This window comes from Hordeum vulgare, chromosome 5H, assembly GCF_904849725.1.
Source record: "Hordeum vulgare subsp. vulgare chromosome 5H, MorexV3_pseudomolecules_assembly, whole genome shotgun sequence".
NCBI classification, from domain to species: Eukaryota; Viridiplantae; Streptophyta; class Magnoliopsida; order Poales; family Poaceae; genus Hordeum; species Hordeum vulgare.
The window spans coordinates 462,078,628-462,093,764 of NC_058522.1; the positions used below are offsets into that span (position 1 = coordinate 462,078,628).

A 15,137-nucleotide genomic window follows, 5' to 3' on the forward strand; every position below is an offset into this window, starting at 1 on the left:
AGCGACAGACTGCATAATAAAGTTCTTTATCACAGGAGGCAATATAAAGTGACGTTCCTCAACACTAAGAGGACACGCATTCAAACCTCAAAATCGCATGACAACCTATGCTTCCCTCTGCGAAGGGCCTATCATGTACCTTTACTTTTTGCCCCTGAAAGAGTCATGGTGATCTTCACCAATTCCTTATTTCGCCTTTGTCTTGGCTAACATCATATGCTTGGGAAAGATCTATATTCATATGTCAACTTGGAGGTAAGTATTCATGAATTATTATTGTTGACATTACCCTTGAGGTAAGCAGTTGGGAGGCAAAACTGTAAGCCCCTATCTTTCTCTCTGTCCAGCTGAAACTTTGATCTCATGAGTACCACGTGAGTTGTAGCAATTGTAGAGAACGAAAGAATGATTGAGTATGTGGATTTGCTTTACAAGCTCTTATTTGGCTCTTTCTGATGTTGTGATAAATTGCAATTGCTTCAATGACTAAAGGCTATCGGTTGTTACTTCTCGGTAAGGTTCTTGATCCATGCTTTACTTTGTGAAGGAATTATCACTTTAGCATGAGACATTATATGTTGGTATTGCTGTTCTGATCTTGATCATGATGCATGCATGTTCGTATCTTGTTTTGTCGACACCTCTCTCCCTAAACATGTGGACATATTTATTGAGCTAGCCTTTCGCTTGAGAACAAGCGAGGTATAAGCTTGGGGGAGTTGATACGTCCATTTTGCATCATGTTTTCATGTTGATATTTATCGCTTCTTTGGATGTTATTTCACTTCACGGTACAATTCTTATGCCTTTTCTCTCTTATTTTGCAAGGTTTACATGAAGAGGGAGAATGCCGGCAACTGGAATTCTGGCCTGAAAGTGGAGCAAAGTTGAGATACCTATTCTGTGCAACTCCAAACGCCGTAAAATTCAAAGAGGATTTTTTTTCCTGATTTATCAAATATACTGGGCCGAAGAAGTGCCAGAGGGGCCCCAGGGGTTGGCCACAAGCCTGCACGACGCGGCCACCCCCCAGGCCGCGCCATGAGGTCTTGTGGGCAACCTGCTGGCCCACTTGCCCCCCTCTTCTGCTATATGAAGGGTTTTGTCTGGAAAAAATCAGGGAGGAGCTTTTTCGTGGTTTCGCCGCCGCCACGAGGCGGAACTTGAGCAGAACCAATCTAGAGCTTTGGCAGGACGATCCTGTCGGGGAAACTTCCCTCCCGGAGGGGGAAATCGTCGCCATCGTCATCACCAACACTCCTCTCATCGGAGGGGACTCATCACCATCAACATCTTCATCAACACCATCTCATCTCCAAACCCTAGTTCATCACTTGTAACCAATCTCCGTCTCGCGACTCCGATTGGTACTTGTAAGGTTGCTAGTAGTGTTGATTACTCTTTGTAGTTGATTCTAGTTGGATTATTTGGTGGAAGAGTTTATGTTCAGATCCTTGATGCTACCCATTACCTCTCTGGTCATGGATATGATTATGTTTTATGAGTAGTTACTTTTGTTCCTGAGTACATGGGATAAGTCATGCTAATAGTAGTCATGTGAATTTGGTATTCGTTCGATATTTTGATGTGTTGTATGTCGTTTTTCCTCTAGTGGTGTTATGTGAACGTCGACTACATAACACTTCACCATTATTTGGGCCTAGAGGAAGGCATTGGGAAGTAGTAAGTAGATGATGAGTTGCTAGAGTGACAGAAGCTTAAACCCTAGTTTATGCGTTGCTTCGTGCGGGGCTGATTTGGATCCACTAGTTTAATGCTATGGTTAGACTTTGTCTTAATTCTTCTTTCGTAGTTGCGGATGCTTGCGAGAGGGGTTAATCATAAGTGGGATGCTTGTCCAAGTACGGGCAGTACCCAAGCGCTGGTCCACCCACATATCAAACTATCAAAGTAACGAACGCGAATCATATGAACGTGATGAAACTAGCATGGCAGAAATTCCCGTGTGTCCTCGGGAGTGTTTTTCGTCCTATACGACTTTGTCCAGGCTTGTCCCTTGCTACAAAAGGGATTGGGCCACTTTGCTGCACCGTTGCTACTCTTGTTACTTGTTGCTTGCTACGAATCATCTCACCACACAATCACTTGTTACCGATAATTTCAGTGCTTGCAGATATTTCCTTGCTGAAAACCACTTGTCAGATCCTTCTGCTCCTCGTTGGGTTCGACACTCTTACTTATCGAAAGGACTATGATTGATCTCCTATACCTGTGGGTCATCAAGCCTCTAGTTGACTAGCTTGTTGATCAAAGATGGTTAAGGTTTCCTGGCCATAGACAAGTGTTGTCACTTGATAACGGGATCACATCATCAGGAGAATGATGTGATGGACAAGACCCAACCTATAAACGTAGCATATGATCGTGTCAGTTTATTGCTACTGTTTTCTGCATGTCAATGTATCTGTTTCTATGACCATGAGATCATGCAACTCCCGGACACCGGAGGAATACCTTGTGTGTATAAAACATCGCAACGTTACTGAGTGACTATAAAGGTGCTCTACAGGTATCTACGAAGGTGTATGTTGGGTTGGCGTGGATCAAGACTGGGATTTGTCACTCCATGTGACGGAGAGGTATCTCGGGGTCCACTCGGTAATACAACATCGCAACAAGCCTTGCAAGCAATGTGACTAAGGAGTTAGTCACGATATCTTGTATTACGGAACGAGTAAAGAGACTTGCCGGTAATGAGATTGAACTAGGTATGGAGATACCGACGATCGAATCTCGGGCAAGTAACATACCGATGACGTCACGACGAGCTCCGGAATGGTCCGGAGGTAAAGATTTATATATGGGAAGTCCTATTTTGGCTACCAGAAAAGTTTCAGGTTTTATCGGTATTGTACCGGGAAGCTTCTAGAAGGTTCTAGAAGGTTTTAGAGGGTTCCGGAGGAGTCCGGAAGGGTCCCTACAACCCCTAGGACATGCATGGGTTGTAAGGGGGCGTCCAAGCCTTGTTGGGACAGCCCCCAAGGGCCCATGCGGTTGGGAGAGAAGAGTCCTCTAAGGGGAAGGCACCTCCTAAGTGCCTTGGGGAGGGAGGAAACCTCCCTAGGCCCACGCCCCTCCTTGGAGAAGGGGCTAGGGCTGCGACCCAACCCTCCTCCTAGCCTCCTATATATAGTGCGGGAGAGGGAGGGGCTGAACACACCAATTCCCACGCCCCAGTGGCAGCCCTACCTTTCCCATAACTCTGTTTTCTCCTCAGATCGGTTCTGGCAGCGCTTGGCGAAGCCCTGCTGGCACTGCTCCACCATCATCTCCACCATGCTATCGTGCTAGTTGAGATACTATCTACTTCTCCTTCCTATCTTGCTGGATCAAGAAGGAGGAGATGTCATCGAGCCGTACGTGTGCTGAACGCGGAGGTGCCGCCCGTTCGGCGCTAGATCGAGAAGGACCGTGATAAGATTGCGGGACGGATCATGATGAGATCGCGGGATGAGCTGCGATTTGGATCACGAAGATGTTCCACTACATCAACCGCGTTATATACGCTTCCCTTAGCGATCTACAAGGGTATGTTGATTCACTCTCCCCTCTCGTAGATGATCATCACAATGGTTAGGTCTTGCGTGTGCGTACGGAAGTTTTTGTTTCCCATGCAACGTTCCCCAACACAAACCTCATAAGAGGAAGGGAAGGAAACATACCCTCTCATCCTTGCGAGGAGTAGGGGATTTGTGTGCGAAAGCTTCACCATTTGCGGAAGTTAATCTAGAACGGGAAGGCGCTAGATCTAAGGAAGGGAAATATGCTTGCACCTCTAGTTCACACAGACGAATACGAGGGACAGAAGAGCTTGCCTAGTCGCGTGGGATAGGGCCATGAGGGTACGAGGAGGAGCCTGGAGCACTCGCCATGCCTTTGATTTTTTGGTGTTCTTCTCGACGGTTGGGGGGATAGGGTGTGTTGCTGGAAGCGCGCTTGGCTTATGTAATAAGTAGATTTCCCCGTTTCACGTGAAGGGGTTTTGTGAAAATATTATTGGAACTGCCTATCTCTTATTGGCGCACGGGAATCGAGGGGTATGATTAACCCTTTAGAAGTAAATTAATTTTGCGGGCCATGCGACGTTTTGACAATCAAGAATGCGGTGCAAGCTGGACTAGAGTCAGCAGAACATGGGGATGAGAGGAACTCGTCGCGCAAGGCGAAGACTTTGAATGTGTGAAGATGGTAGATCAAGACTTCGACATTGGATGCCAGTTCGAGGGCTACCGAGGGAGTCCGGGAATAAGGGGTCCTTGGGTCGCTTACCTACTTTCGTGGGTCGGACTCGTGGGTCGTGTGTTAATCATCATTGGAATTCAGACTAGAAGACACCATTGTATTCAAGATGTACTCTTTCGAAGACTTGACATGCACCCCACGACCACATGGTAATCGACATGTTTTCTCCTTGGTATAACCGATATTGTGTAACCTAGTACCCCTGGTATCTATATAAACCGGAGGGTTTTAGTTCGTAGGACAGGTTAAGATCATTATTCCTAGGGTTTATACCACAACATGACCTCGAGGTAGATCAACTATGTACTCGATACCACATCATCAATATAAACAAGAGCAATACATAGGGCTTTACCTCCATCAAGAGGGCCCGAACCTGGGTAAACATCGTCTTCTTTGTCTCTTGTTACCCATCAATCCAAGATTCACAATTCGGGACCCCCTACCAGAGATCTGCCGGTTGACACCGACAAGGGGTGGGGGTGGGTGGGTGGGGTGGGGAGGGAAGGTTATGAACGTTCGAACCGCTGCCATGCACGAGTCCGACACCCTAGACCCACCCGAAAATCTCTCTCGCACTCTCTCATGCGTGAAGATGTTGTCGCGCATTCATGTCACTTGAAAGTGTCGACGCTGCTTCATGCTGGTCTAAAGCATGCGCAACTTTTCACTGGTGTCGGCATTAAAACGACACGCGAGCTGAGAGCGTGAAGGCGATGCAGTTGCGTCACCCGTCATTTCTCGTACCGACCCCCTCCCCCCATCCGCACCTCCGCCATTTGAACGACATAACCCTGTCGAGTAATGACGCTACTTTTTCATGCCGAATCAAACAAATACACATATTATAATATTATAGATGTAATTCGATAAATCAATCACCAAAAAGAAAATCGAGCCCGGTTGGTGGGCCTTTGGCGTGTGGTTGCTTTTGCTAAAAACACCTTTGCATATTAAAGTTTGCTTAAAAGCCCTAAAAAATTGCTTAAAAACCTTTTTGTTGCATCTTTAAAAGAAAAACCGAACAAGACACCGGTTTTAATTTTTCCGGACGACGGACCGCCAGCCCGGCTCGGACATGAAACCCCTACTCTCGCGGTTGTCGGAAAAGTTTTGCCAGCGCCGAGACACCCGGTGTCCACAACAACCGGAAGCCGAGTCAGGGCAGGCCACGCAAGCAGGCCTCGTGCGAGCCGTCCGATCCGGCCTCGCTTCCGACGCGCCCATCCGAGCCCTTCATCACCGAACATCGGCCCCACAAGACCTCAGTCCGGCGCCACCTCACCCCTCTCCTTCTTGTCCCCCGACTGGAGAGCCCCCTCCCGAGTCCCGATCGCATCGCGCGCTCCACCGTGCCGCCTCCATCGCCTCCTGCCCCAACGCCGGCGACGGTGCGGCTGGCCGGCACTAGGCGGTGACTTACCCTTCTGTTTCTCGCGGCGCGGCAGTGTTCGCGAGTGATCCGCCGGTAAGCGCCGCCTCTGCTTGCCTCCCCTGCCTTTCCGTTTCCTGAAGGCGAGGTCGTTCTTGGAGATCCAGGGACTAGGGTTCGCCGTGTTTAGCTGCGAGGGTTTTCGGTAGTGTTTGGTGGGCGGATGGCCGGGAAGCAATTGCGATCTCGAATATTTTGCGGCGGTTTTGTCACACAGGTAGAACAAGTCGAAATCAGCCCTTGCCACTTCGCTAGTTTGTGGGAGTTTTGGGCTACCCGGAGGGCAATTTCGCGCTGCATGTCACCACATTCGGTTATTCGTTTGGCATGAGTGTAAAAAGTTTTGCTAGGAACGTGCAAAAACACAATTTTGATGTGGAAGAACTATTGTATCAGATATTGCATTTGAGCAGATTGTATTGAATTGTCCTTCTGCGGTGGTCTTGGTGCTCTATGTTTGCTTGCATATGCTCACCGACTTCTCACTTGCTATTTGATCTGAAATTTGCAGGTTGGGTATCATTTCACTTGCAGAGGCCTGACACAAATAGCATACATAAGGCTGCTGTATACAAAATGTCTGAGTTCCTCGAGCTTGAGGCTCTGGATGGGATAAGGATGCCATGGAACGTTTTTCCAGGCACAAAGGAGGATGCTGTGAGCTGCGTCGTCCCTGTTTCTGCCATCTATACCCCTCTCAAGTCAATTCCTGATATGCCAGTAGTCCCATATTCTCCCCTTCGCTGCCGCATGTGTCGTTCAATCCTCAATCCTTTCTCCAGAGTAGACTATAATGCGAAGATCTGGCTCTGTACATTCTGCTTTCAGCGCAATCAATTCCCTCAACACTATTCCTCGATCTCAGAAAACAATCTCCCTCCAGAACTCTTTCCTCAGTATACCACAATTGAGTACATATCCACTGCAGAAACAGGTCCTGTAATGCCTCCTGTTTTCATCTTTGTTGTGGATACTTGCATCATCGAGGAAGAAATTGGTTATTTGAAGTCTGCTCTGGCACAGGCTACTGAGCTATTGCCAGATAATTCCCTTATTGGGTTCATTACTTTTGGGACATATGTACAGGTATAGTTCTGTGTTTACTCATAATGTTCTGTCCCTAAATGTTTCATTCTGTATTCAATGCTTTATTTAGCAACATATTTTCATTATTGGTGCATGTAGGTGCATGAATTGGGTTTTGGTTTGTTGCCGAAGTCATATGTGTTCAAGGGAACAAAGGAGGTCAGCAAGGAACAAATATTGGAGCAAATGTGCTTCTTTGCAGGCAAACAAAAGCCCACCACAGGGGTAATAGCTGGAACTAGGGATGGTCTTTCATCAGAGAGCATCTCTAGATTCCTTGTGCCTGCTTCGGAGTGCGAGTTTGTACTGAACTCAGTTAAGAATCGATATCACTCAATAGAAGATCATATTGTCCATATAATTGTTCATATTCCAAATTTTTAATGTGTCAAGCACATGATTCGATGATTTCACTGTATGTACAGGTTATTGAAGAGCTGCAAAAGGACCCTTGGCATATTCCAGCTGATCAACGTGCATCAAGATGCACTGGAGCTGCATTAAGTGTGGCGGCCAGTCTCCTGGGGGTTTGTGTCCCTGGATCAGGTGCTAGGATCATGGCATTTGTTGGTGGTCCATCTACAGAGGGACCTGGTTCTGTAAGTCCAAATAACATTGAATGATTGCCTTCTTTTGAGTTATTTGGTTGTCTGTCACACTCAGTTTTCGGTTCACGTGCTTAGATGTGCAACCAGAAAGGTTTTTAAGCTTGGAGCACCATCATTTCCTCGATGTTCTAAAAACACTATTATTTTATCATGTTCTAGCATTGCACCTTTGGCTTGTAACAAGATACTATTGTTTCTTTTCTTGAAAGGTAAACTCATGTTTAACTCACTGTTTTCATTAGTTTTAGAGCACTGTGCGCCAGAAGGCCCCCTATCGAAGGACAGAAATACACACCATAGATTTCTGCCAAATTGCGCTGAATACATATGTTGATTATGCTTGGAACTTATGTCATCTATGATTTACATATATCATAATAACTGTACAATGTATACATATTCTTTTATATGCTTCTTGTGTAGTATGATGACTGTTCTGCAAAATTTCCAGATTGTATCGAAATCCTTAGCAGAGCCAATTCGCTCACACAAAGACCTCGATAAAGACTCGGCTCCACTTCATGATAAAGCTGTTAAGTTCTATGATCAGATTGCCAAGCAGCTTGTGCACCAAGGACATGTGCTGGATTTGTTTGCGTGTGCAGTCGATCAGGTCTGTTGCTTATTTTATACTTCTTTTATTGATGTCGTCTTAGTGCAGTTAAACCTGGAAACTGTTTCCTAGCATATACAGCTACTTAGACTTGTCAAAATAATATCAAGCAGAATTGGCATCATAAGTACTTTCATATCATTGCATTTATAATTAGAAAAGGGTATATTCAAAGTTGTGTACCGGAGACAACATGTGTTTTATTGAGTTTCATGCACCAACCGGTAGAACCAAAAGTACGAACTAATGGAGAAGTTTGGATAATCCACATATACTTCAAAAAGATATCCATAATGACAAGCAAAAAGAGAATGGATGGGGTACTAAGTATGAGGCCACACATACCCTTGTATGGATAGAAATCAGCTTGTTGAATGTGTTCTCTAACGCTTTCACCTTTTTCTCCATGATTTTGCAGCTATTAATATTAGAGGTGTCTAGCTAGAACCATTGATTATTGCTTATTTGTGTAGCTTCGATTCAAAACTGTAGTTATTTAACTGTTGCCTGTGCTGAATGTCCATGTCGGTATCACATATCCATATATTAGTGCATCAGATATCATCCATATGCACAATTCTAAGACATGAACTAGATTCCTGACCGACAGTATCATCATAATGCAAATTAGCTACCTTTTTTTTCGAATGGGTCCATTTTATGTAAAGCATTAGCTTAGCTATTACTGTGAGTCGTATGCTAGTGAGGGACCTCAACACATATACTATTTCCAGTGTGTGCAAGTAATAAATGTAAGAAACTACTTAGTTGCTTCCAGTGACTGTAATAGGACAGAGTTGATAGACAATCAGAGTTATGAAGGGCAAGTCCACAGTCCTCATGCGGTACTACGCGTGGCATTTAGTTATTTATAGTAGAAGTTGCTTATGCTAGTAAGATGTTGGTCTTGTCGATAAAAAATGCTATCAACTAACTGTTGTATCCAAAACTAGTTGTAAACACGTGCTCTTGAAAAGCTACTACACTGCCAAATGAAGCTATGGAAACTCACCTTTGTGTACACTATCTGGTGCGTCATGGTTATTTTGTCTGAAGCAACATTTTCTTTATGCTTGAGTTTTCAGGTTGGTGTTGCTGAAATGAAGGTTGCAATTGAGAAGACTGGGGGAATTGTTGTGCTTGCTGAAAGTTTTGGTCACTCTGTTTTCAAAGACTCGCTTCTCCGCATCTTTCAGTCAGCAGATAACGGCCTTGGATTATCATTCAAGTAAACCATTATTTTCTCTTGCTCTTATTTATATTTTGTTGATGTTATATTAAAAAATATCCGTTAAAAAAAGAGAGAGAATAGGAACCGAATGGCCTAACCATTCAAATGCAATTTGTACTTATCCAGCTCTTTTTCACCAGTGTGAGGGTTCCGCATTTTCAAATTCCATACTATCCTGTAAAGTCGTACATGTGCCAATGAAGCTTTCAAGGTAGCTCGGTTGCTCTGCATATCAAGGCCACCTGCATTCCACCCTTATATGGTGTGACGGGTTTCTGGGCAATATTTATATACTACCCTGCATGCATAGCTTGAAATCTTAAATTGGCTGCATGTTTGCAAATAGTAAATCTGCATTTCCCAGAATAGGCTTTTAGTTACCGCATACCCAGAAATTTATGTAAGATGATTACCATTTTCTTGAAACTATGTCTTGTCTAATACTTCTTCTTTTGTCCCTGTTCCATCAACATCGATATACCATGTAGGGTTATTTTCTGAACGTGGAGAGTATATATCTGTCCGGTTAAAGAAAACATTTTTGCTCCGAATAACATAAATGAACCTAAAATTTGTCAATATAATACACTCAATGTTTGTGTGAAGGTGACATCTTTATTTAAAATTTTGTACTAATATTTTAGAATCGCCTCAACAGTGGTATTCTCGAGATTAACTGCTCAAAAGACTTAAAGATTCAAGGCATTATTGGGCCTTGTACTTCCCTGGAGAAGGTACAACCATGCTGTTAACTTTGTAGCTGTAAAGCTTATACTCCAAGACTGCAATTTTGTGCTGTTCTAATGTTGCAGTTATCGTATGCAGAAAAGTCCTCTGTCTGCAGATACTGTTATTGGTCAGGGAAACACTAGTGCTTGGAAAATGTGTGGTCTTGACAAGAAAACATCGCTTTGCTTTGTATATGACATCTCCAGAAAAGCTGGCCCAGATTCAGGCGCTCAACAGACAGGCGAACAGCTCTACCTTCAATTTGTAACCTAGTAAGAAACATTTTTGTTTCCTTTTGAATTTTCCAAACAATCTGATTCTGCTTTAGATCTACTTACCTGTCTGACTTGATGGTGTCACATTCAGTTATCAGCATCATGAGGGCCAGATGAGATTGCGAACTACTACGATCTCCAGAACATGGGCTTCTCGTTCTGATAGTGTGCAGGTTAGTTTCTCTATCTTTGGTCACTTTGCTAATCATGAATTCTTGATGACACTTCTTCTAGTGAGCACAGTTTTCGCATCGAAATATTTGTTGTTCCTTATTAGAAGAACTCTGTACAAGGCGAGAAAGTACAATCCACAAACGGTGGCTAGTGACTAAACCAAATAAAACCATAAAAAGTACAAAAACACAACAGCAAAACTGAATGGAAAGCTTAACTAAGCTACCTACAATAAAATTGCAAAGGCAAAAAGAAAGAAAGAAGAGAAGGCAAAAGACATGCACGAAGAGGAACCGTCCATCTAGTGAGCATAGTTGATTTTGCTGATATGAACAAGTAATCTATGTTCAGAAAAGAGGAATATTGTTGCTCATGTCAGTTCCTTTCGATTCAGACGTGTTTCTGGTGTTTGCTTGTTATTCTTTTGAACAAAATACTTATTTGTTTATGAATAAACTTTTTTGGTGCTTCAGGAGCTGATAGATGGCTTTGATCAAGAAGCCGCTGCGGCAGTTGTGGCACGCTTGGTCTCATTTAAGATGGAAACTGAGGTACATCCATGAGTTTCATAATTAAATTAAATAGTTCACAATATCAGTCCATTTTTAGAATTTACAAACTGAATGCATTTCTTACTTAGCCGATATGGATAATTGTTTTTAGCAGTATTGTTCAGCACTTGAGCTGCAGGCAGTTACTTGGCTGTTGATGTCACATAGATTATCTGAAATAATTCAGGCCTTAAACAATTACAAATTCAAGTTATATTTCCATTTTTATTGAACACTATCTTGTCTGGATGCTTTCAGGCTGATTTTGATCCAATAAGATGGCTTGACCGTGCTTTGATACGCTTATGTACCAAATTTGGAGACTATCAGAAGGAAACACCCTCATCTTTCAGTTTGTCTCCACGCCTATCAATATTCCCCCAGTTTATGTTTAATTTGAGGCGTTCGCAGTTTGTCCAGGTTGAGGGTTCTCGCCTTTCTTCATTAAACAATTCTACAAAGATGAAAACTTACATGTTTATACATACTGAATTGCTTCCCTATATGCAGGTTTTCAATAATAGCCCCGATGAAACCGCATATTTTAGGATGATGTTGGAGAGGGAAAATGTGGGCAATGCAGTCGCAATGATTCAACCTTCACTTTTATCCTACTCCTTTCAATCAGGGCCAATGCCTGTTCTCTTGGACGCAACTGCAATTGCTCCTGACAAGATCCTTTTGTTGGATTCTTATTTTTCTGTCGTTATCTTCCATGGGATGAACATTGCACAATGGCGAAATGCGGGCTACCAAGATCAAGAAGGCCACGAGGTATTTGGTTGTCAGGCTATGGCAGAACAATGTCGGTTTTCTGAGATGCACACAAGTCTAGTTTATTGATCACGAAAGACTTGATTCAGATTGCAAAGTATAGTGTGCCTTCCAGTGCTTAATCTTGTGTCTTGCGTGATGGTCAGGTGTTCGCCCAGCTGTTGAAAGCTCCACATGAGGAAGCCGACACAATAATGAAGGAGCGGTTCCCTGTACCCCGTTTGGTTGTCTGTGATCAATATGGATCTCAGGTAAAATATCCTTTTTGTACTTGTCATTTTATTATTGAAGAAAAGAGGTAAATATCATTTTCGTCTGAACCTGCAGGCTCGGTTTTTACTGGCAAAGCTAAACCCATCAGTGGCATACAACTCCGATAACCCTGCCCCCGGAGGAGACGTTATATTCACGGATGACGTGAGCTTCGAGGTTTTCATGGACCATCTCCAGCGGTTAGCGGTGCAATAGGTTATATATATATGAATATGACCCTGAGGAGAGCAATTTTGTACCACCAAAGCGCTCATCTCTTGTGGTGTACAGTAAAGAGGCATTGTTCGTTCTTGTTTATCGTGTCTTGTTACTTTGTATTGTGTTGACGGGGTTTATGCGCTTCGGTTATCAAAGTGTAAAAATGCGCCAAGTAAACTGTCATTTCTGTTGAGAAAACAGGTCTTTTTCATGCTACTGTGTCATGTCAGTTTGGTATATGTCGATGAGCATATATAACTGAAAATAGATTGGCTTGTACGAGTAGAGAACATGGCCGGCGTATCTGAACCCACGTCGAACAAAACGTGGCGTCGCTGATGGTTGCGCGCGGCCAGCGGGCTGTTGAACCGGGGACCAGGGAAAATCGCGCGGGCAGCGGAGTTTCGCGGTACGGACAGACGGAGATCTTCACGTACGTATGTCTCGGCGAGCGCTATCAGATCTTTTGACGTAACGTTCTCGACGTGCCCATTTTAGAACGTGACCGTTAGGTTATGTTTGTCCTAGAGCACATGCGGTCGGTCAGGTCCATTCAAGCACTCGCACGTTTCCTTGCTGGCGTGCCGCATGGCATGGTGATGGTCCTGGACGGCCGGACCTTGCCAATGCCACCACACAAAATCTTATCTGTTAGCACTGTTACTGCATCCAAGCCGGCCTAAGCATAGAGCAACGCCTGTCTCTTATCTGTTTGCCTGTTACCACACCCAAGGCCCAAGCAACACCCGGACAAGAAGAGCACTCGGCCTCCATGGCCAGCACCATCAGGAACGGAGTCGCCGTCTGCACTGCCTGGGCGGCCACCCGACCTTGCCGCCGGCTACCACCGGATCGGACAAGAAGGTCACCCCAACTCCAACGGCCTTCCCTGTCGACCACATTCTCGCCTCGAATTAGATGCCCGGGCCTGTGGCGTTCGAGAGCTCGTTCCACCTCAGAACGCAATGATGCCGCCGCCGACGACGACCAAGTGCTGCTAGAGGCCCCGGGGAGCTTCCGCATATACAAGAGCGGGAAGATAGACCGCCTCAACGACCCCACCATCCTGCCCGCCGGCGTGGACGAGGCCACCGGCGTCGCCTCCGAAGACGTCGTCCTCGACGCGGCCACCGGCCTCTCCGTGCGCCTCTACCTTCCCAAGAAGCTCCAGGACACCTCCGCCAAGCTCCCGGTCGTCGTCTACTTCCACGGCGGCGCCTTCCTCATCGGGTCGGCCAAGGACCCCACGTACCACAAGTACCTCAACGCCCTCGCCGCCGCGGCGGGCGTCCTCGCGGTCTCCGTCGACTACCGCCTCGCCCCGGAGCACCCGCTCCCGGCCGCCTACGACGACTCCTGGGCCGCGCTCCGGTGGGCGGCCTCGGCGCAGGACGGCTGGATCGCCGACCACGGCGACGCCTCCCGGCTGTTCCTCGCCGGCGACAGCGCCGGCGCCAACATCGCGCACGACATGCTCGTGAGGGCGGCGTCCGAGGACGGCGGGCCGAGGATCGAGGGCGCGATACTGCTGCACCCGTGGTTCAGCGGGAACGCGGCGATCGAGGGGGAAGCCCCGGCCGCGGCCAAGGTCACCGGGCTCCTCTGGTCCTACGCGTGCCGGGGGTCGGCGGTGGGCGGCGCCGACGACCCGAGGATGAACCCGCTGGCGCCCGGCGCGTCGCCGGCGCTGGAGAGGCTCGGGTGCGCGAGGATGCTGGTGACCACGGGGCTCGAGGACGGGCTCGCGGCGCGCAACCGCGCGTACTACGACGCCGTGGCTGCGAGCGGGTGGCGCGGGAGCGCGGCGTGGCTGGAGCTGGAGGGGGAGGGCCACGTGTTCTTCCTTGGGAAGCTCGAGTGCGACAACGCCAAGCGGCTTATGGATCGCGTTGTGGCGTTCATAGCCGAGGCATGAGTTGGGCGTGTAAAATGTGCATCGCTCGAGCGTGTTTGGTTGCCTTCTCAAACAATGCATGTACTTTATACGTGTCTCAACTTAAGTTGGGTGAGCAAAAACATACTCCCTCTCTGGCAAAAAAAAAAAAACATACTCCCTCCGTATAGGTGTCTTAAGTTTAGTATAATTTTATATTAAAATTAATATAAAATTAAAACAGTTATTTTAAAACACAGAAATACAAAAAATTAATATTTATATGTTTTTTTAGGTAAACATGAACTTTATTCATTAGAAACAACCAAAACATCGTTTATGAGTAACATTACAATTTCATTTAATGGTCCATTCAGAAATCTGAGAAAATCTTGCTAGTCTAGCGAGCTCATGAGCAACTTTATTTGCTACGAAGTTGCTAATGAGCGATTCTAGTAACTACAAAATCACACGCATAATGAAAACAATCATCGAATATTGTCGTCGTCGCATCAATAGATCATGCTTCATCCTTCATTGTCTCAATGACCTCCATATTGTCCGAGTTAATAGTAAGGTCATTGCAACCTGCCCTTTACACCAGTGTTAGGTCAAATTTGAGCGCACGTGCTTCAGCCATCAATACATCCACACAATAGTCGATCTTGTTGTTTCCTCCTGCAATAAATCTACCTTTATCATCTCTAAGGACCGCCCGTCGTGCCCCGTAGCAGATTATGGTCAAAAGAAGCAACCACATTAAGTTTCACAAATCCCTTGGGGTATACCTGCCCATGGGCCTGGTCGGGCCGGGCCTAAAACGCCCATAACAGAAAACTGAGGCCCGGGCCCGGCCCATGCCCTACCATCGTGCCTACTTCTCAAGCCCAAGCCCAGCCCATTTGTTGAAAAGCCCGTCGGGCCTAGGGCCACGGGTCGGACATCTTCCTTAAATTCTCAATATACCAAGCCCAAGCCCAGCTCGGCCCTGCTGGCGGGCTAAAAACTTAGGCCCAAGCCCGGCCCAGGGGCAAGCCCGTCGGGCCTAGGCCCTGGA

At 46.1% G+C, this 15,137-nt stretch overlaps 2 protein-coding genes across 3 annotated transcripts; both read left to right on the forward strand.

The window, feature by feature from the left end:
- The first annotated feature begins 5,392 nt into the window (after positions 1-5,392).
- LOC123398741 (protein transport protein SEC23-like) lies at positions 5,393-12,418 on the forward strand. Of its 2 annotated transcripts, XM_045093196.1 has the most exons (14): positions 5,536-5,731; positions 6,207-6,781; positions 6,881-7,096; positions 7,207-7,380; positions 7,841-8,002; positions 9,088-9,230; positions 9,892-9,967; positions 10,059-10,234; positions 10,329-10,410; positions 10,885-10,962; positions 11,221-11,382; positions 11,473-11,736; positions 11,883-11,987; positions 12,064-12,418. In XM_045093196.1, the coding sequence occupies exons 2-14, from the start codon at positions 6,272-6,274 to the stop codon at positions 12,202-12,204; spliced, it is 2,289 nt and encodes a 762-aa protein (XP_044949131.1). In that variant the 5' UTR covers positions 5,536-5,731; positions 6,207-6,271; the 3' UTR covers positions 12,205-12,418. The 2 variants fall into 2 exon arrangements, with proteins under 2 accessions (XP_044949130.1, XP_044949131.1); XM_045093195.1 differs by having other exon boundaries at positions 5,393-5,731; positions 11,221-11,736.
- A 363-nt stretch (positions 12,419-12,781) lies between these two features.
- On the forward strand, positions 12,782-14,192 carry LOC123398745 (probable carboxylesterase 2). Its single transcript, XM_045093199.1, has one exon. It carries the CDS (start codon positions 12,980-12,982, stop codon positions 14,120-14,122), a length of 1,143 nt encoding a protein of 380 aa, XP_044949134.1. The 5' UTR covers positions 12,782-12,979; the 3' UTR covers positions 14,123-14,192.
- Positions 14,193-15,137: the final 945 nt, after the last annotated feature.